The sequence below is a fragment of the Aythya fuligula genome, chromosome 9, assembly GCF_009819795.1.
Source record: "Aythya fuligula isolate bAytFul2 chromosome 9, bAytFul2.pri, whole genome shotgun sequence".
Lineage (NCBI taxonomy): Eukaryota > Metazoa > Chordata > Aves > Anseriformes > Anatidae > Aythya > Aythya fuligula.
In genome coordinates, this window is record NC_045567.1 from 24,324,934 (window position 1) to 24,346,289 (window position 21,356).

The window sequence follows — 21,356 nt, forward strand, 5'->3', positions numbered from 1 at the left end:
GCTGATGGTCAGATTGTACGAGCTTTTCCATTATCCTTTTGGTGTTGAGTGATTTTTCAGATCTTAAAAAAAAAAAAAAAAAGAAAACCCAAGGACTCTGCTGGGCTGCAGCGTGCGTACCTCTGTTTGTCAGCTTTCGGACAATGAAATAACAGCAGGCGGCTGTGTCCCCAGAGAAACGCGCGCACTTTGGAGGGGCACAAGCAAAATGAATAGGCAAAGCAAAGGTTGCATATACCAAAAGGAGAAAAAAAAACAAACAGATTTTAGCTAGTTTACAAATGTTTCTTCTGCAAGAGTTCATTTGTTTGGGCTAATCATGGTTGTGAACAATGTAATTGCGCTTTCTGTTCTCATTTCTGTTGGTTTCTTCATCTCGTTTTGCACGTGCATTGTTAAGAGAACAAAGTAAATACCGATTCACAATAATAGCTACTCGATTTCTGTATTGAACTTTTGTTTAGGGAAGTTCCACTTAATTTCCAAATCGGGAAGAGTAGAGAAAAGCGTGGAAGCCCACTGCGGAGCCGTGCTTGCGGGAAGGTGGAATTCCGAGGGAACAGCGCTGGCCACAGGTAAGCGCTCTTAAGGAAATGAAGCGGTTTGAAAACTGAAATAACAGAAGAGAGCTCTCAAAATAAAGCCTTTTGTGTGTGTGTTTTTGTTTGTGTTTTTTTTTTTTCATATACATAGATGATATGCCATGAAGAAGTGGAAGTGAACAAAAGTGTAATATTAAAATTTATGAAACATTAGTGCGTAATGAAATGTGTAGAGCATGAGAGCTTTATGCTATAGGATAAACCCAACAAAATGTTTTGGAAACATAACTTAATCCCTGACATATATTTAAAAGGTGTAGTCCCAGATTTCCTAGCAGATATTCTTGTTATATTGAATTTGAATGAGTAAAATGGAGTCTATTAAAGTGTTCCCATACTGTTCTAGCTTGAAATTCTCTCCCTTGTGAGAAATGGGGGGAATAGAAACAGAAAATTAGTAACAAATAAAGTGTGCCAAAATAAGTTGCAATTTTTTTAAGTCTTTGTTATCACTCGAGGTATCATAACTTATATAAATTAATTTTGTGCTGTTTGATCAATGATGTTTTAGAAGATGATTTGCTACTTTAATACAAAAGTGAGTAAAAAACATTCCTGTTTTATTGTGATGCTGTTTATTACAAGTTATCCTATTTATTTCAAAGTAAATGTTTTTAATATCAATGCTTATATGCTATTGGATAGGAGGATACTTGTGTGTTTTTTTCTTGTCTGTTACATAAAAAAAAAAAAAAGTTGCTAAGACCTGCACATGTCATTGGAGTTTTTTGGTCAGCAAAGTTTACTGAGGCATTATGAGCATCTTCAATGTTCTTGTGCAGCTCTTCTTTGACTCTTTGGAGTGGCACAGTCTAGCAGCTGTCTAATCATTTTCTCTATCAGGGCTGGAAGAGTGATCTCCTGGTGTCTGTATCTCTACATGTCTTTTTTTCCCCTAAATCTTTTGGTAATTAATTGCTTTTGTCACTTTCCTCAAGAAAACTTATCTTGATGTTAAGGGGAAGCTAATTATGTTTCCTGTGATAGACTTTTTGATTTCTGCTGGTGTCAGAATTTTCTGCAGCCTCCTGTTGATCTAGCACAGCTGATTTCTTTGGACAAAATCCAACTCAGTCCAGAAGTACTGAAGATAATTTTGGATCTGCTTGTTTCCAGACTCAGTCTGTCTCTAAAATGGTGCTTTAAGGGACTCCGTCTGGCGTGTTCCTCTTAAATCCCAAAGGGATAGAAATATTGTTCTTTTTAAAGGCAAATTTGCCTCAGGAAGTTCTCCAAAGAAAAAGTCAAACTTGCCTTTCAATTTATTTATCTATTTATTTATTTTTGAAAGATTGCGTGACGTTTATGAGGCATAGGTGATTTCACCTCCATATCCAAATAGCGTACTCTGAGGTCAACCACTCTTCTCCTGCAACAAGAGAGTTGAGTAGAGAATCATTGGAGATACTGTATCAGTTAAAATATTCTGTATGGCTCTATTTATACAGCATCTAATGGGCACAGGATTTTTTTTTTTTTATTGTTTTTGCTACCCTTTTTAAACTATTTAAGAGGTAAAACTGCCATATATAAAAACCTGAAGTCTGGAAGTAAATTACCTTCAAAAGGAAGAATGGCATCAAGGGCCCAGGTGCACTTTTTTCCCAACCAGTTGAATCTGGGGGATTTAAATAAAGGCAAAGAGGTGTACATTTCAAATGTGATAACACCTTAGGAAATCTCTGCTTTTTTATACATACATAACTGAATTTGCTGTATAGCACATAAGTGCTTTAATAAGTAAATTAAGTTTCTTGGTAGCATGTAGTTATGTTATAAAATTTAAGCCTTCCAAATTGAGCCCCCAGTTATCTTCGGTTTCACCATTTATCAAGTGTGAAGCCTCCAGTTTAATACTTAAAATCTGCGCCGTCTCTCTTTGGACTCTTAAGAGACTCACTTAATCAGCCTCTGGGACATTGAACTGTAAATAGATGTAGACTACTAGTGATGCTAAATAGAAAATACATAACTTAGAGTACTTGAATAGGGATGGACTTTCTCTAGCCAGGAGCAGCTTCAGATAGGAAGACCATAAGGAGTTTCAGGAGAGGAAGAGGCTTGTTGATAACAGTAGAAAAGGACTGAAATATTTTTTCTTTAAAATACTATCTACGTGCATGTTAGGAAGACTATGTAAAAATATATTGTGTAAAGATCCAGGCTTATTTTAACTTCAGTACTTCCCAATAAATGCCATAAGTTTGTAACTGCCATGATTGTTAACTTATTACTGCTTTGAAGTTGATTTCTCTGATAACTTTTCAGTTGGTGAAGATGGCCAAGTGAAAATCTGGTCTAAAAGTGGAATGCTGAGATCCACGTTAGCTCAGCAAGGTAAGTTAAATTTCTTAAAGTTCAGTTAGAACTTCGAATTTGAGGCATCTAAAAAATATTTAAATAACAGACCCAAAACCTGGTTTGGTTAATGATCTTTAGGCCCAGATAATCTTCACTGAAATTAAAGGTAAATCGTGGCATTTTTCAGCAAATATTTTCAAAGCAGGAGTTTCTCTGTAATGGAGAATAGCTTTTTTTTTTTTTTTTGTCTTTTTTTGAATATCATGTCTACTGTGAACTTTTTTCAAGTGATTTTTGTTTTTTTCGGGATAGAGCACAATCACCTTGTCCTACTGACATGCTAACTACAACCTGTAGAAGTTTCTCAGTGGGCATTTGCCTTTTGTTTTGTCTTGGGCTGGATAAATTGCTAAGATATAATGAAAATGGCAAAAATATGTATTTCATTTTTATTACTGAACTGTGATTAGCAGTCATGTTATGAGTATGAAATAGTTTGTTATAGATTCCAGTTTTCCTGTTTTTTTAACATTTGCTTTTCAGCTGAAATGGTTTATATTCGATCCCTCCCTCCAAACAGTTGTTTTTATATGATAAATTTTAAGGAAAAACTGTGCAGCTTGAACTTTCAAAAAGATGATAATTTTCAAGAAAAAAAAGGTCAAATTAAATGTATTATTGCAATATTTTCAGACAACGGTTTCAGTTCCATGCTAAGGATTCTGGAGAGACTAAAGAATTAAAAAACCTCATTTTTAAATATTAAGCCACAGACTCTTACAGCAAAACTGAGGAAGAAAAAGTTACTAAGAGCATTGCAAAGATGCTTGAAAGATGCAAAATGTATATAGGTTAGTTTCTCTGCCCTTTAAAAGTGTTAACAGCCCTATTTAAGCCAGTAACTAATTTAATATATGCAAACAGTCCTACAGAAGTGAAACCATTCCTGTACTTCATTTCTTTGTTGAAATGGGGCTGTGGAGACCTAACCTTGATCTTGGCTTTGCAACTACAGTTCTATGCATAGTAGAACATTTCAGTTATTTTTAGTAAATCAATTTAAAATTACATTATTGTAAAAATACAACAGTGCAAGCTGAAAATACGTATTTATACAAATTAAGTTTGGTATTTTTGAAATGCTATTTTTTATAATTACAATTTCTAACATTTCTGTACTATTTCAGTGCAGATACTGAGCTAGATTTTTGTTTTTCAGACTTCATACATTGAGATCATGTGACCTTTTGACATTTTTTAAGAAACCACATGCACCTGGGTTTGGGTTAAATGTCAGACCCTTATCTCTTTCTGAAACAAATTATCTAAATTCTTTCAACCTGTCGAAGGCATCTTAACCACAGGAGTGAATGTAAAATGTATTTCAATTTTGTTGAGGAAGTTCATATTCAGATGTAATATTTCTTTTCATGCTTACAATGTAAAAAGGAAAGCTAACTGAACTGTGACTTTTGGAAAAAAAACTTGAAGCACAAACTCACAAACTCATCTTTATTTTTCAGTTGGTATGTTTCAAGTTTTTTATGTATTTATATGCTTATTTGAGGTTTCATGTAGTTTCTAAACTTCTCGTTTGAAATATGCAAGTTGAATTTCCATTGATTTGTTAGGATTTTTGGTACACTGTAAGAATTGGGTCTGCTTGAAATAATTATCTATGTATTCGTGTTTTAAGATAAGGACCTATGAAGCTCCAAAGCCCTTTAAACATGATAGGATCAGATTCCCACAGACCATTCTGTAAACTGCTGACATACCTAAGGTCAGAATAGGATTCTGCAGAAATGTGTATGTTGTTTAAGAGCGTTACATTGAGTTTGAGCTAATTTTTCACTTCATTATCGATAATCTTGAGAAATGCAAGGATTACCGTTGCTAACATTCTGGTCATTCCACTCTTTGTATTAGAAATAAATTTTCAGGCTCTTATCTTTGGTTGATGGTCTACGTGCCTGTTCTATCTTTGGATTTCCATTCACTAGAAAAACATGAACATATATTTTCCCCTTTTTTTAGCTTTTTTGGAACTTATACGGAGTGCTGTGGCCACGTGTCCTTCCGTTGTGCCAATGCACGGAGTCAAGTTTGTGTGAGCCCACGGCCTTTGGCCATCGTGTGCTGCTCTCGTGGCTGTGTTGCTCTTTGAGCATGAGCTCACTTTTTCACCTGTAGAGTATGTTCTTCTTCCTTTACCTTTCTGGTTACTGGAAGCAAATCCACAACATCTGGTATAGAAACAGTCTAAATACAAGGTGGTGTGAAGTGGAGCTTACTTTGTAGGGGACACACTCAAAATGTACTCAAAGTGACACAAAAAATGACTCAAAATGACATATAGTGCTGCAATAGAGAGACATACATTGTATGAATTAATATTTCTACTCCTGTGAAAGGGAGAAGTCTCACACAGACTTGCTGCTGTAAATACCAAAGTATCTGCGGTGGCTGAAAGTGTCTGAGCGGCTGCTCCATCACTCTGGCACTCAACCTTAGCTCCTTCTCTGCTACACACATTGGCCACTGGGATGATTCACTGGGGATTAACTTCTGCAAGAAGAGCACTGAGATGTGAAGAAGCCCACCCTGTGTGCTTCATGCTGATATTCCTTCTTCGGATCATCTCTCTGTCCACCTTTTCTGCTTTTATCACATCTTATGTCACAGTACTTTGTCCTCAAGCTATTTATCACCAGTACAATTCACTGCAGTTTCTGTCCTGCTGAACTTTTCTTTGCACAGCAGTGCAATGTGTTGGCAGTCTTTTCCCAACCAAGTTCTTGTTAAGTGCAGAAGGAAATGAGTTAACTTAGCTCCTGCTGTTAAGCCCTGGAAATTGTGGTTAAGTAGTCAGCCATCATAAAAAAGTTAAACATTTGGTTTAAATCTAAAAGTCTTCTGATTGTTAAATCAGCATCAGAGCAGGACAAAAATTAGTTTATTTAGAATTTCTGTGCAGCTGGTGACAGAATTTGTCATTTTAAGCATAGATTGCTGCCAGTAGGAAAATAGCTAGTGCCAGATTTGCTTAATGCATGCTGTATGTTTCTGAGTTGACGCCTATCATGGTTGACAACAGAAATTACATCATCCTATATTTCTAAGTAACATAGAATAAATGACTTCATAAAAGCAAATGCACAAGGTACAGAAATATTCAGGAACAATGACATCACTTTCAGTTTAGGGTTTTGAGCATGTGGAAGCTCGAATCAAGTTTAGTGTGTTGAATTGACGTTGCCATAATAAAACCTTTTTCTCTTCATAGAAAACATCTGAAGGCTGAAATGGTAAGGTATTAGATGATTTTAAGGAAGTCAATATGTCAGTTCAATTACTTAGCTATCTAAATCTCAAAATATTCACATTAAGAGGTAATACCCGTCTTTTTTTTTTTCCTTTTTTTTTTTTTTTTTGGAGATGGAGCATAATTGACAGAAGTATATTTGAAAAGTTTACTGCCTAAGAGCATTTCTCAGGCATTTGTTTTTTTTTTTATTACCATAAATAACAGCTATACTAAAATGGTTTATTTACTCAATATTAATTCATTTGATCAATTTGATAATTAGTTATTAGCTAAAGTATGCATAAATCCCCACGAAGTGCAGATTTCTGAGAATTTAGGAGAATTGCTTTCTGTTTTCCTCTTCTAAAATTATGAAGTCATCAAATACAAATATTTAGCTTGTAACAACTGCTCTTTCTGAGGTTTCTTATTTCTCAGGTAGAAATTCAGGCAATCGAACCTGTCATCAACGGCCTCATTTCTGCCAGTTAGGATGTTCACTTGGTAGGTGAAAAATAGGCATGAAATAAGGCTTCTCTTTGCCATTTCAGAAGATACTGAAGCAAGTCTTACAAAAAAGAACAATGATCCGACAGGGACCTACTACCTAGTCCCTCTCCTTGCACTTTTATATGCAGTTTCCATGTCTTGTACTGTTGAGGCTGTGCTGAAACTTGCTGCTCATTGCTACAGGGTTTTTTCTGTGATAGAAACAAATGTTTGGACATGCTCTACTCAATATTTTACTTCTATTTGCAAGGAATCAAGTAGGGTAATACTTTGATTCTTCTTGAGGGGAGACTAATCCTGTCAAGTACTACGGAAAATATTTGCATAGTTGGCAAGTCTTTTTTTTTTTTTTCCTGGATGCTTTTTCAGTGCAATTTTTCACTTTCTTCTATTTTCAAAACAGGTCATTTAAAAACTGTAACATAACATGTCTGTAAAACAGAACAGTCAGTTTGATTCCAGATTTGCCATTGTGGAGCTTTCCATCTGAAAAAAAAAAAATAATAATAAAAATTATTTGGGAAAAATCTGTGAAGTGTGCAGGCCACTCTTTCTAGTTTTGTCTTTTGTCATTTGATTTTGTAAACTGCTTGTATGTGCAATGCTTGTTTGTTTTTTAAGTGCAGCAAACCAAAAAAAAATAAAGTGTTACGTTAGAGGATTCTTTATGGATCCCGGGCATCTTAAAAAATATTTTTGGTGCAATACAGAACTACCTATAGCAGTAATAATTCTGTATACATTTTTCTGTAACCCAGATGTAGCGTTGGAAAAGTCATCAATTGTTTATATATTTTTGTAAGTGTAGGTGATTTGTTCAGAGGTCAGTTTAGAGTGGTCCCACTGAACGTGGTAGGAGTTCATTCTCTTGATTGGATTTGCCAGGACTTCACTCCATGTATTTTTGTTTCCTTGAGGAGTGTGGGAAGGTTGTGCAGTGTGAGCTGAAGGTCTTCAGAGCTGGTTTTCTGGGTTGTGTCTATGTTACTGCTGCTCTAAAACATGAAGTGAACCAGTAAATGTGGCTGTGAGTGCAGACAGACACATGTGGAGGACAAATGGTTGCCTGTAGGCTGGCTCTCCTACTCCTGAATCTTTGATGTGTGATTTGAAGTAACCAGTTTGAAGTGGCTGTTGCAGTTTCTGCATAATTTGATCAGTTAAGTCATAAGAAATGTTTTCTTTGTGTCTACAGGAACACCGGTGTACTCAGTAGCCTGGGGACCTGATTCTGAAAAGGTTCTCTATACTTCAGGAAAGCAGCTGATTATTAAACCTCTCCAACCAAATGTTAAAGTTTTACAGGTATCATTAATACATTAAGGTCTCACTTCCCATGTGAAAACTCTTTTCAGTTATCTATAGCTTTGCCAAACATTAAAAGTTTGTGCTAAAATTTTCCAGGCAGCATGCACGTGGCTCTTTTTTTCTCTCCACCTCCTATTTCAACTAAAACTTCCTTTTTTGAGAGAAAGGAGATTATTTACAAAAAGGGAAATGCTTGATCACGTGCCTGAAGAATATCCACAATAGATATTGTCAAATATTTTTTAGTTTACAGAAATGAACAAAGAGGAAGCAGAGAGATGCAGAAGCCTTTCCATTTGTTAGAAAAAAAAGCTGAAAGATACAGCAGCAGTCCTCTGGAACGTTCTCTTCGTGCAGATTGTTAGGCTTTCATTCGGCCTTGTTCCAGGCTGTCTTTAATTTATTCTTCTGCAGAAGAGAATAAGCCCGTGCATTTGTATTGTTGAAAACCTTGATCTACACTGGAGTGTGTGAATGCTACTAAATGATGATTAATTATAAGTATTAAACACAGAAAATCTCAGACTTGCTGCAATTATTATTTTGTTTTGTTTTTCTGTTTCAGTGGAAAGCTCACGATGGCCTTATTTTAAAAACTGACTGGAACTCAGTCAATGAACTTATTCTTTCTGCAGGTGAAGATTGTAAATACAAGGTGTGTACTGGTTAACTTTTTAGGGGAAACTAAATTATCAAAATCATATTTTTAGGCATTCTGAAGTTTTCTAACTTTAATAACACTGAGAACCTTAAAATTAAATGAGAAGCCTTTCAGTTTTCAAGAAAAACTTGTTACTCTATTTACATTATTTTAAGTCTCACTCTGTCTAGTAGCATAAAATTAGAAGTGTGTCTGAAAAGGTATACTAGAAAAAAAATTAGTAAAATGCAATTGAAACAAACTCCTACAGGCAAATATGTAGAACTATAAAAATGAGTAATTGGAATAATGTAACTTATGACGTATTTGACATATCTGAAAGGGGTAATGACAAAATTAGAGGAGATAAACCCACTGCAAATGACTTGATACTACTAATTGACTTCCTGGTGTTCTAGTGGTTACATTCAGTGAGAAAATCTGTTTGGTCTACAAATTTGAGGAGTACCTTGCATTTTTGGAAGCAAGTGCAAATAAAATAAACCTTGTTATTATGTTACAGACTTACAGTAAAGTACAGGAAACAAAATTATTTCAAAATATTTTATATAGAGAACAATGTAGTATAGCAGCAAAGTCAAGTCCATTGCATTAAACTAACCTGTATTGATTAAGAACAGCCTTTAGTGAAAGGTGAACTATAATATGATGTGTGATTTTTTTTCCAGTTACACAAAAATACGCTAAAGTAACTTGGAGACTGTATTTCTGTAACTTTTGTAATCATGAGGGGAAATGAGAGCTCTAGAATAAGTAAAGGTGCACTCAAAGTGTGCTCATATACATTTTTTTTTTTTTTAAGGTATGGGACAGTTATGGACATCTACTGTACAGCTCACAGCCCCATGAATATCCTATAACATCCATTGCCTGGTCTGGGGATGGAGAATTATTTGCTGTGGGGTCTTTTCATACTTTACGTCTATGTGATAAAACTGGGGTAAGTAATAATGCCGAGAAACGGCAAATGTAGAACTGTGCAAATTTATTGATAATACTGTAAATATTCCTTGGGATATACTTCTCGATCTGCCTAGCTGCACATCTAAATATGTTCTGGTAGGTAAAAATTCTTTAAATAATTTAAAGATTTAAAGAAAGATTTAAAGAAAGATTTAAATAAATCTTTCAGGGCATTACACTTTTTTCGTTTTTGTTTGCTTGTTTCTTTGTTTGCTTGCTTAAAAAAAAAATCCTTTAAAACTGTACAAATTTATAAGCATATCCTGTAAGACTATAATGAAATGCTCTTAACTGAAAAAAAGCAAGTAGTGTATGACAATAAACTATCTTAAAAAAGGAGATAAAAGAACAATGTCCATGCAGAAAAAATGCAAGAGTAAAATTTCCTATGCATATATTATTTAGCTTATTTTTCCTTAAAATATTCCAAGAGTTGACGGGCACATTTTGTAAGATCACAAAATGCAATTGTCAGACATTAGAAATAATAAGGCTAAGGCCATAGTAAAAGAAGAGCTAAGAGAACATTCATGCTTTTGTTTCTGATGTAGGGACGGGGCATAATTATTCTAGCTAAGACATGGTTTAATCCTCTCATCTGAGCTTCTCTATTACTCCCTAAGTGTAGAATAATTCTAGCAGAAGAAAGACGCACCTAAAGGAGATACCTCTCATTTTGTCGTCGTCGTTTGCTTTTATTTTTTGACTTGTAGCTTTACTCCAAGTTTGCTGTTGCTGACCTAGTATTTTTTTTTCTTCCAACTTGGTCTCCAATTAAAATTAATGTGGTTTCATCTGCCTTCGCTGGTATTCTAAAAAAGTTAGCCCAAAGCACAGATTGACCTGATTGTCTCTGTGGATTTCCTGTGGTTCTGCATCTTTTTGTTCAGGCTCGAATTGCATCAAACCTTGCCGGTTTGGGACTTTCATTGACCCATTCTCTACCTCTTTTCTTGTTGCATTCATTGCCGTTTTGCTCAGGTTAGGAAAGCAGCGTTTGCTGTGGTGTCTGGGGGCATCCTCAGTACCTTGGGTTTTTCCCTACTGTGAACTGGGACGGCACGTTTCAGGTAGCTTTACATTCAGAAGAATAGCCTATAAAAATTGTGTGAGGAGAGGCATGCAGGGCACGATCTCTGAGTCTTCATATTTCACTTTCTGTACTGATTCTGATTTTGGTAATCTTCCCTGAAAAAAATAAATGTAATTGAGGCCTTTAAATTTGAAGTGGGGATTGCTTCAATTTTCTGTGCCTTTCCCTCTTGCTGTGAGAAATTCCTCATGCTACTTAATCTGTATAAGTAAAATCTGTGTGTAGTTGTCTTGAAGGAAAAGAAAACACCTCACATGCAATTTTCTTTTGGAAAGCATTACTCTGCAGATATTTTTTTTATAGTCTGCTTTATTTAGATAAGTTAATTTTTCAGATATGTGTGTTAAGGAGATTTTTTTATTACCCTCAAATACAGTAGAAAGTTCAGAAGAGTAAAGTTGAGTTGGAGCTTTATTGACTTGTGCAAATGAGAACAGGTACCTTTCACATAGGTTTAAAAAAAAAATACTGAAGTAAAAGATATAGAAGTAAAAAAGATATTTCCTGTCTCTTTTTGTTATGTGTTTTGAGAACAAATATACTGTGAGAAGTTTCCTTTTATCACCTCGCATTTCATGTGGATTATACAAAGAGAAAATGCACATTAACCAATGCAAACATTATTTGTTACAACAGATTACAATTTCCATCTTGTAATTTGTTTCATCATTGAAACTATTATTTTAAAAGCAGATATATCTTACTGTTAGATTTCTCTGCCTTTGTTTTGTTCAGAATTAAATACTGCATCTCTCTGAATAAAATGGATAAATAGTCTGTGCGTGCAATCACAATGATTGTGTGGTCACCACTCAGTTCTCAGATGGAGGGACATTCAGATAGCTGCTCACAGTCTATATCGCCAGTGGGGACATCATTTCTTCTCCCTGGCATCCTTCTGGTTGGGTTAATGTTAGGCGTGGAGAGTGTGTCATTGTCTTTTTGATTGCCCCCAAACTTTTTTTCCTAGGCAAAGTGGATAAGAGGATTTTCCTCCATTTAGTTACATTTCCTCCATGTAACTCCATTTAAAATGTAATTAAAGCAGTAACCTGCTCTGTTGCCTTTCCATCTCCCTATATAAATATGTCATTGTAGAAGTGTTTATACACATCTAGCATATTTTACAGCCAAATAAGTTGTATTAATACTAGTATAATTACATCTGTGTTGGACTACGTTATGTAATACAGTGCTTTCAACAACCAGACTAGCCATTACCACCAGTATTCTTCCTCCAAGAGCAATCTAAACCATGCTCGCTTCTTCCACAACCGCTTTCTGCCTCCCTTCTGAGTACTGGGATTACGGAGCTATATTAGCAAACGCTAAACTGAAATAAATATGCTCTTGTGTGAGTGATGCCAACAATTTAAATAACATTTTGCACTCAGTATAGATTTCAGTTTAATGTGGCAAAGACTGATGTTCTGGAAAAGGAAGACAAATACTAGATATTTTTTTCTGCCATCTTGTAGGCTGTTTTGTATAGCTTTTGTTTCTGATCCCCAGGGCATTACTGTTTTTCTTGCTAGCCATTATATAATCTAATTTATTGTAAGTACAGTTGAAACTCCTGCTAACTGAAAATGAGCAATTTTCTAAGCAGTATATAGTAATAAGTCTGCTTGTGGACTTCTTTTTTTAAAAAAAAATGTAGGTAAGTTTATTTTTTCTTAAAATTAAGGGCTCTTTACCTGGTTTATTACTCAACTCTCAAAGAAATAAAGGCATGTACAGTAGCTAGTGCCAGATGTTTTTCTCTATTTAGCAGCTAGCAATGATAAATTATTATCTTCAAAAGTCGTGATTTTTAATGAAAGTTTCTTTCCTGACATTAAATGTAAATAGTTACTGAAGAACTAGCTTTGCTAGTATTGAGGGAAAAGGAAGAATGATTCACATACCACCAGAGTGATGGAGTTTGAAGAGAACCAGACCTGGCTTTTACTGGTCAACATAGACATTTTTATTATGTCTGATGTAATGGAGCTATATTGGCAAATTGCTCCTTAGGGAGCCATCAGGCGATATATATATCATTAACTCTTCTGTAGCATATGTGTTCAGTTTTGGGACATAATTAAATTAAATTCTGTTAGCGTATGTTCTTTTCTCCTTCTTCTCTTTTTCTTCCTGGATACTTTGTTCTGGCAGCTGTATGTTAAGAAAGAAAAGTAAAAATGTAACAGTAACTCTTAGAAAAGTTTTATTTCTTCATTTAAAAATCACCTTTGCTCTTGATAGCTTTATTTATCTAAAATAAATTATTATGGCTACCGTACAGAATAACAAACAAAGTATATTTACTGTTGGAATGTGTTTTCTGCCCTGGTGTCTGTGATCATTAATCCTGTAGAGGCTACTAAGATTAATTTTGCCTCTACTAAGATTAATTTTAAGGCATAAATATTGAAATGTAATGCTGGATGTGTTGATAGATAGACTTGAACCCTCCTGGTGTTCACAGCTTTTCCAAATCTAATCACTTGGATGAAGGGTAATGCTTAAAAAGTTCATTTATGTAAGCTATTTCCTGTGGCTCTGCGTGCTTCCCTTGACATTACTGATCAGGTCAAAATATTTACACAGCAAGAGATGGTAAGAATGACTGAAATTCACTGATTTCCTCCTTCTCCACTCCACTCCCACATAAGTGCCTTAGAAAATGGACCCTACCCATCTGCTCCTAAGACAGGTTGTGTCGTGAGTGCTTTGGAGAGTAGAAGAACAATATAAAAACCACAGTAATAAAATTTAGGGAACGTTGCCTAATATCTGTAGAAAATAAAGGAAAAAGATCTGCAAGTGTAACAGCTATTCCCCACCCCATTTAAAGCAAGTGGAAGTACGGTGCTAGGGCTCAAAGTATTAGGCTCTGTTGTTACATGGTTCTTTTCAGTTTTCTCTGAAGAAGACAAATATAATGAGAGTTGATTGCGTTATTTGATATCCAGGGCTGGTTATATGTTAGTTAGCGGTGTTCTTTTTTCCTTATTTTTTAAACTATCGATAAATGAGGAGGAAAAAAAAAATCTAAGGATTTAAACACTACAGTGTAGCAGATATCTACAGAGAAGCCTTAAAAATAATTTAAGTTTTTCTCTTTAAAACCGTGATTTCCATTCAGGACAGTGTGATGTGTGACTAGTGTAAAATTAACATTATAATATGTCCTTTATATTACCATTATATATTAGACTAATATAAAAAAGATGGCAAGATTTTGAAAGTGGCTGTATACGATGCATGTTTTCATGCTATTCAGAATTGTCCTAAACTACAGCACTATGGAAATCACAGCAAATCTGTTTCCTATAGAGTTACAATGAGCTTTGATCCCATTACATCTAGTCTTGCTTCACACAGATATGCATTTGGCGTTGTAGCAAAATAAGGTTTTTGTGTATTTTTTTCTTCTGTGCTGTCTCCATTTCAACTACCTTTATTAACAATCAAGATTCTGAATTCTTTGTAGCTCAATAAAATAAAATAAAAAATTGCAGATGGGTTTCCCATGGAGTTATGTTGCTGACCAATTCTTTCCAAGCTGACATATTTTAATTTATTAGAATTGGCTAATGTGACTTCTGGAAGAAAATGAAAACATGTGGATCATCTATGGAAGTAATAATCTATATAAAGAATTACATCAATGTTTCATTTTCTAAGGTTAAGAATTTATATGGGACAGTTTGTCATCCTATTTTTAGTTCTTCTGGGGTCCAATAATTACGAGAGCGTGCTTGGATTTCAGGAGAATTTTTGGAAAGCAGCATAATACCTCCCCCAGAGGTACTGGCTTAGTTGTTTTTTTTGATAATTAACTTTAATTACCGGAGCTAAGTTCAACAAATGTTTGAGAAGGCAACAGGAACCCTTCTTAGTCCACGCATTGAGGAAAGTTTCTCCTTCCCAGGTAGTAAGTTGCTCTATATTCACCCGTAGCTCTGGATTCCTTACCACCAGCAATGCATAATGTCTGTGGCCTGTAGCATCTTCTGTGGATGCTGGTGTGGTGGGAGTTGGAAGGCTGATAAGGGTGGTTTTTTATGCAATAAGCCTTGTTTTATACTCAGTAAAATAAGGGTGGAGTCGTATAGAGACTTACGCATCCTACAAGCTAGGTCTGTATGTGTATGAATATTCAGGTGCTTCTAAAGCATCCAAGTATGGATTTGCTCTGGATAATTGATTTTATAATCTTGTAATATTTTACGTGTCTTCTGTTAGATGAGAAAATTAATAGGCATTTTCTGAAGTGAAGCTTCCAAAACATCAATTGCCAGCCTTAACAGGCATGCAGACTACAATTAGTTTTGAGATATCAGCTACCAATGCACTAATGTGAATTCCCCAGCAAGGCACAAGCCAGACTGGTCCTTCACTTTAAAACAAGCAAATAAAAGTTCTCATTTAGCAGGAGCTGAGCTCTTGTGCAAGTGTCAGCCTGGTCGGGCTGCGCGGGGCCAAGAGCGTGCGGTTCCTCTTGGTCTCTTCTGCTCTATGAATCCCGGAATGGTCTGCAAGGGAGCTCGCGTGTTTTCTTTTTGTAAACAAAGGCGAAATTAGCAAAGATGAAGCCAGCTGATGAGGTATGTTGTGCAGGGTGACTTGATGGGGAGGCTCGGCAGTATCAGCTTTAGCTCAGCCTGTGTCAGCGCTCCCTGCACCAAGCTCTGCACACTTGTAAAGAGACCCTGAACAGAGACCAGCCAGGAACAACAAACCATCCATGCTTGACATTAGTATTGTTTTTATCATTTAAAATATAACAAAATGCTCTTTCTTCATTACGTTTCTTTTCAATGTGTTTAAGCTGCGATATTATGTGGATAACCGTTCTTAACTTACTGCACTCAGTCCAGAAATAATAATGAACTCGATCCTTTATATTGAGTCTTGATCTATCAATATTATGCGTTTGAAAGGCTGTCCTTGTTCCTCTGAATTTGCTCATTAAAATTGACCCCCGTCTCAAGAGGCTACTCCGTTTCCATTTCTGGAAGTCAGACAATGTTCAATGGCTGCAGTGCTTCGTCTACTTTTACTACATTGTGTAATCAGAAGAGGGAAGCATAAGTTACTGCTTTTAGGTATTCATTTAATATAATGAAACTTCTATAACTACTGGTTTTGTTCTTGAGGTAGTTCATTGAATTCAATAAAGAATTAATTATGACACAGGAGAAGTATAAGCCAAAGAGTAATACCACAGGATAATATTGCAGCATTTCGGACAATGTTGGAAGAACATTTGTACAGTCATTCATACAGTCATAGCCATACCCTGATTTTTTTTTAACCCAGTGTTTGGAGGAGATGCATAACAGTTTGTAGAAATTGTGTCAATATTGCAAAAGCAGAGATAATTTATCTTTATTTATTATAGCTTTTTGTGTGCGTGATGTATCAGACATTTTCAGGGAGGATGAATCACAGCAGTGCTCTGAATTATATCAGGTGCTTTCTGAAAGGAATAGGAAATAAAATTTTCTAACTGTTTTATGTATTTTCTAAATGTATATATTTTAGGTTGTAATCTGGAAACATGTTACTAAGTGTTTGAAATACCTGAAAGAAAAGCAGACTTTTGTTTTTAAAAAAAAAGTAATTTGAGGACTGTATTCTCTTTCAGAGGTGCAGTCTATCTGCTCTGCATAAAAAAGTAGCCCTAAAGCCAGATGCTTCAAGCTCCATGGTGCGGTTCTTAGCTGATGGCTTGAAGCCTTCACCTGACGTAAAAGGCCTTAGAAAAAAATCCTGTCTGCTTGAGAAGATCCTAATAACCAGCTTTGAAATAGCACTTTTTCACGCTCTTTTCAGACCACATCTGGCCAGCTGTGAAAAATGTCTCAGATGTAGGAGGACATGTAGAGCAATCTGAGCGTGCTTGTTGCAATCATTGGCCCTGCAACTCAAGAGCTTGCTCATTTCCCATGTGAGGATGTCAGACAAAAATTAAAGATATGCTTTTAATTACTATGGAGTGTCTCATACAGCACTCATCCTGTTGAGACAGGAGAGTAAGTTACAGACTTTTCTCAAAAAAAAAAAAAAAAAAAAAAAGGAGAAAGCAGAAAAAAGAAGAAGAAAGTAATTACCTTCCCCAACTGTAGATTATACAGGCAGTGAATGGTGTGTCTGAGCCAAGAGGCATGGAAGCTGAAACCTTAAAATTGAGTGCTTGAAATTGGAAAGTCAGTCAGTGCTGACATTGTCTTTCACTCACCCTCGTGTGCCTCGGCGCTAAAAGAGCTGTAACTCAGTAAGTCATCTCAGAGGGTACACTGCACATCGTTAGCACAACTGGGAGCTTGAATTCCATCCCGTTGTGTTTCCTTGCTATTGAAAGTTGCTCTGACACCTTTATTTTAGTGCGATTTTTGTGATTTCATTTTGTATAAATCATACAAAGACTTTGTGTGAAGGACTTCATATTTCTTTGGTCTTATGGGTACTGCAAAAGAAATCAGAGCATGAAATGTGTTAGAGACATTAGGTGAGTATTTTCTTCCAGCTGTCTCCCCTTTGGTGTAATATCATGTATCTGAAAGTCACGAGAATCCAGTGTCTACATTTAACTTCGATCACATGTTTGTTCTTAATGATTTGATTCTTAAGTTTTCAAATGTGTTTGAATATTCAGGTAGTTCTTCAAGAGCTAAATGCTATTAAAAATATTCTATTGTACAGTTCTGAAAGGGCTATAGTTGAGATTTGCTTCTCCTTTTAAACTCTGGTTTAAATTCTTCCTCGAAGCCCATAAAAAGGCTGTTTCATTTTTGTCACCCACTTTCAGGGAAATGCTTGTTCTCAGGTTTGGGCTGACTTGTTCGGACTGCGTTTCTGAGAAGCAAGAAGGAGAAGATGGGTGTCTTGGTCCGATAATTCTTCTAGTTTTTGACAAGAATGGATTGCTAAGGATCCACCTAAATTTAGAGGAGTCTTGCACAGCAAGCTGAGGGAATTTAAGAGGAAAGGTTTTCATTGGAGAAAATGTAAATATGGGAAAGGAATAAAATTAAGCTTAGCAGGAGTGGCCGCCACTGCAGCATAAACTGAATGCACACACTTAGGACTGTAGCCTACTGTACCAGCGTACTTGTTCCTAAGTGTGCTTCCTTGATTTTTATGTAGCCATCATCTAGGTTTATGGATGGCTGGGTACGCTTTAAATATACTGTGTCTGGTTAACTTTTACCTAATGTACATCAGGCGCTGTGATATTCTTCATTCCTGCCATACCTGATGGTTTTCTTTTTTGTGTCCCCGCTTTTCCAGTAATCCAATTTAAGAATCTAATCTCTTTGGTTTGCTTGTTAAAGTTGTGATAAAAACTTATGACATCGATACATTTCTTTAAAAAAAATGTAACTCTATTTATTACAATCAATTATTTCCCCAAAAAAGTGCAAAAAAGGTTAAGAATTGTTTTCTCTTTTTCTGCAAGTGGTCCTATGCTTTAGAGAAGCCCAACACTGGCAGCATATTTAATATTGCTTGGTCTGTTGACGGCACTCAGCTAGCTGGAGCATGTGGCAATGGACACGTCATCTTTGCCCACGTTGTGGAGCAGCGCTGGGAGTGGAAGAACTTTGAAATAACATTGATTAAGAGGAGAACCATGCAGGTAATCCTAGCAATGCAGAACTGTACATCCCGAGTCCTAGCTTTCTAAGGCTTTTCTCAATACAAGATTTGAATTTTTAATTGTTGAACAACAAATATTATTGATTATCCATTTTTTCCACAAACACATCACTGAAAATGTTAAGATCATCAAATGGCCAGAGTTAGCAAATAACATAAATAATTATCTCTTGTACAGCAGATCAGATCTCTGTAAGCTAAACCATATTGCCAGATGAGCCAGAAGTACTTTATCCTCCAGAATAAAATAAAGCCCATTTGAAGAACGTGTGAAATTAGCTGTGGGAGGCAGCTTATGAGAGATAATTTCAAGTGTAATGAAAATATTTATGCAGAAAACAATACAAATACATGGGCCAAAACCAAAGCATGGTATTATTTCAATAGTGTTACAGTAACTGTCAGCAAAGATGAAGCTGCATGACCAAGTGTAGACAATACAGAGGAACTTTCTTTGCCTTACCTGCATTCATGGGTTGCTGGAGGGACTGATGCACCTCGTAACAGCTGATCCTTTAGGTAGGTGTGCTGTGCCCGTGTCGTTAGTGAAGCTATGATGAATGTTGCTGTCTCAGCGGGTTTCCAGATCCATTTGCTTGCTGGCTGTAGCTGCTTATCTGCTCCAGATGCTGTGTTACAGCCTAGATCCAGATCTTCCAAAGGTACAGAACTCTGTCATGTATCATATAACACACATCAGGTACCCGCTGGGTGCTTCCAGCCCCTGAGTGCTGAGCCATAGGCACCGAGCTCCGGGGGAGCTGCCAAGTCTCAGCGCTGCTGGAAGCCAGCAGGCCCTACATGTGGTTTCTGGAGCTTAAGCTCAGGATCCTTCCTTTGAAAAATGTTGGCCTGGATCCACATTTAGGTTACCAAATATCTGGGAATTAATACAAAAATATGAATTTTACCTTCTAACTTGTCTTCTGTGTTCCCAGACACTGACTCACAACATTTGCTCTGTGGACAGCGGGGTAATATAAGATTTCCATCTTACAAATTTTCCAAATTACACATTTGATATTAGACACCAGGCCAATATTTTCAATATCAAATTCAAGTTCCTAAATTCCTAATTAGGCCCTTAAATGTTTTTTGGTCTCGATTCTTTCATGTTGACTATGTAATTGGGAAAAGTTGTAACAACAGGAATGCTGTATAACAATTGTGTCTAGTGGGTGGGATAATATGAGTCAGTGTCTGGGAACACAGAAGACAAATTAGCAGGTAAAAATTCATATTTCTTCTTTCATTCCCAGACATCGACTCGTAACAGATGGGCTCTGTTAATAACTCCAGGGAGTTTGAATATGCAAACAACCGAGGAAGGATAGCTAACCCTGATCCAAGATTTTATTTTATTTTATTTTATTTTATTTTATTTTATTTTATTTTATTTTATTTTATTTTATTTTATTTTATTTATTTTATTTTATTATTTCTATATATTTATGTACATTGTATTTATTTACAATGTACATTTATTTACAAAAACTCTCTAGATGCATTCTTTTGTCCTTATTATTACAATGGCAAAGTTAATTAGGGACACATCACTGCAGTAAACACAAAAATTAATATGCCTTTGGAAATTGTTCTAGACTTCCATAATAATTGAGTTCAATCCTCATTTTGCAATTGGTTGAAGAATGGAAGAAATCAAGGAGAAATTACCACCCTAGTAGATTTCATGCAGCTACAGTCTAAAGACGTCTTTGAGCTCAAAAGTCTGTGTTGATTACAGGCAAACTGTGATTTTCTTGTAACATTGTCATCTGAGCAAATTTTCACAGAAACGACACAGCCTACTTAGCAAGGTCATATCCTAAATTTCTCTTTAGTATGTTAAATAGCCAGAACTGTTTAGTAACTAGGCAGTATATCTTTATCAAAACCTTGGTTATTGCTAAGTGTTCAGATGGGATCATGATGGGATCACTGAAGTATTTATTACATTTCAAATTGTTTAACCGGCTGAACAGTGAGTGTTAAAATGGGAACTTTCAGACATCCTTGATCACTGATGCTTTTATCAGCTCCATGTATTATATTTTGCTTATACCTTCTGTGTTCCAATTAAGCATTAATTGTTTGTTTCTTTCTTTTAAGGAAGTCCATCCTGAGTAACTTTTATTCCTTAAGCATTCCTGCTGTTGTACTTTTTATGTTTTTAACAATTGAATCTTGGAGTACCCAACAGTGATTATGCTTTTGATTTTTGAATAGAACATCCATTCACAAAGACAGCAAATTAACAGATAAAAATTACATTTAAAGCAAATTTACTTTTTTTTTTTTTCCCCAAAATTTGTTTCAAAAGCATATTCCTTGTTTATTCAGAATTTATAGAACCTTTGTGTTTTAAGTTTCCCACCAGTACTGTGAAAGTGCCTATTCCAATATAATTATGTTCTTCTACTAATGGCATAACAGTATCAGCATGTGCTTACAATAAGAAAGTATATAATATTCAATAATTTTCATTTAATTTATTGACATTTTATTCAACCAAAGATTTTTCTCGATTAGGTGCACAACGTTATTGATGATGCCGTTGATTTGCTGGAATTCCGTGACAGGGTTATCAAGGCCTCTCTGAACTATGGGCATTTGGTTGTCTCAACTTCTCTTCAGTGTTATGTATTTTCGTAAGTAATACGTATTCATGAAGCTTTTTTGAATTTATTTAACTGTTGTAAGAAAGCAGCAGAAACTTTATTTGAAGTACAGTAGTTCACGACCAATTTGTTTTTGAAACTAATTGAAATATTCTGTCTAGCATCATATACAACAAAATATATTTCAGTACAGTTGCCTTCCTTCTGTCCTCCTTTCTTCCAGCCTCTTCTGGCTTTTTGTACAGCCAGTCAATGCACCAACACGTGGCTACAAATATTTCTGCTCTTTTCAAATAGAGGCAGCAGTAATGATGGCTGGATGCAAATGTATTTGTCCCCA

At 35.7% G+C, this 21,356-nt stretch overlaps 1 protein-coding gene across 2 annotated transcripts in view; it reads left to right on the top strand.

The window, feature by feature from the left end:
* The window catches only part of IFT80 (intraflagellar transport 80), a 50,194-nt gene that overhangs the window by 10,064 nt on the left and 18,774 nt on the right, over positions 1 to 21,356 (top strand). For both annotated transcript variants that reach the window (XM_032193167.1, XM_032193166.1), the window contains exons 4-10: positions 465 to 575; positions 2,871 to 2,939; positions 7,916 to 8,025; positions 8,594 to 8,683; positions 9,492 to 9,629; positions 18,199 to 18,378; positions 20,928 to 21,046. In XM_032193167.1, the coding sequence (XP_032049058.1) occupies positions 465 to 575; positions 2,871 to 2,939; positions 7,916 to 8,025; positions 8,594 to 8,683; positions 9,492 to 9,629; positions 18,199 to 18,378; positions 20,928 to 21,046 (817 nt within the window). The remainder of the gene's footprint in view (positions 1 to 464; positions 576 to 2,870; positions 2,940 to 7,915; positions 8,026 to 8,593; positions 8,684 to 9,491; positions 9,630 to 18,198; positions 18,379 to 20,927; positions 21,047 to 21,356) is intronic.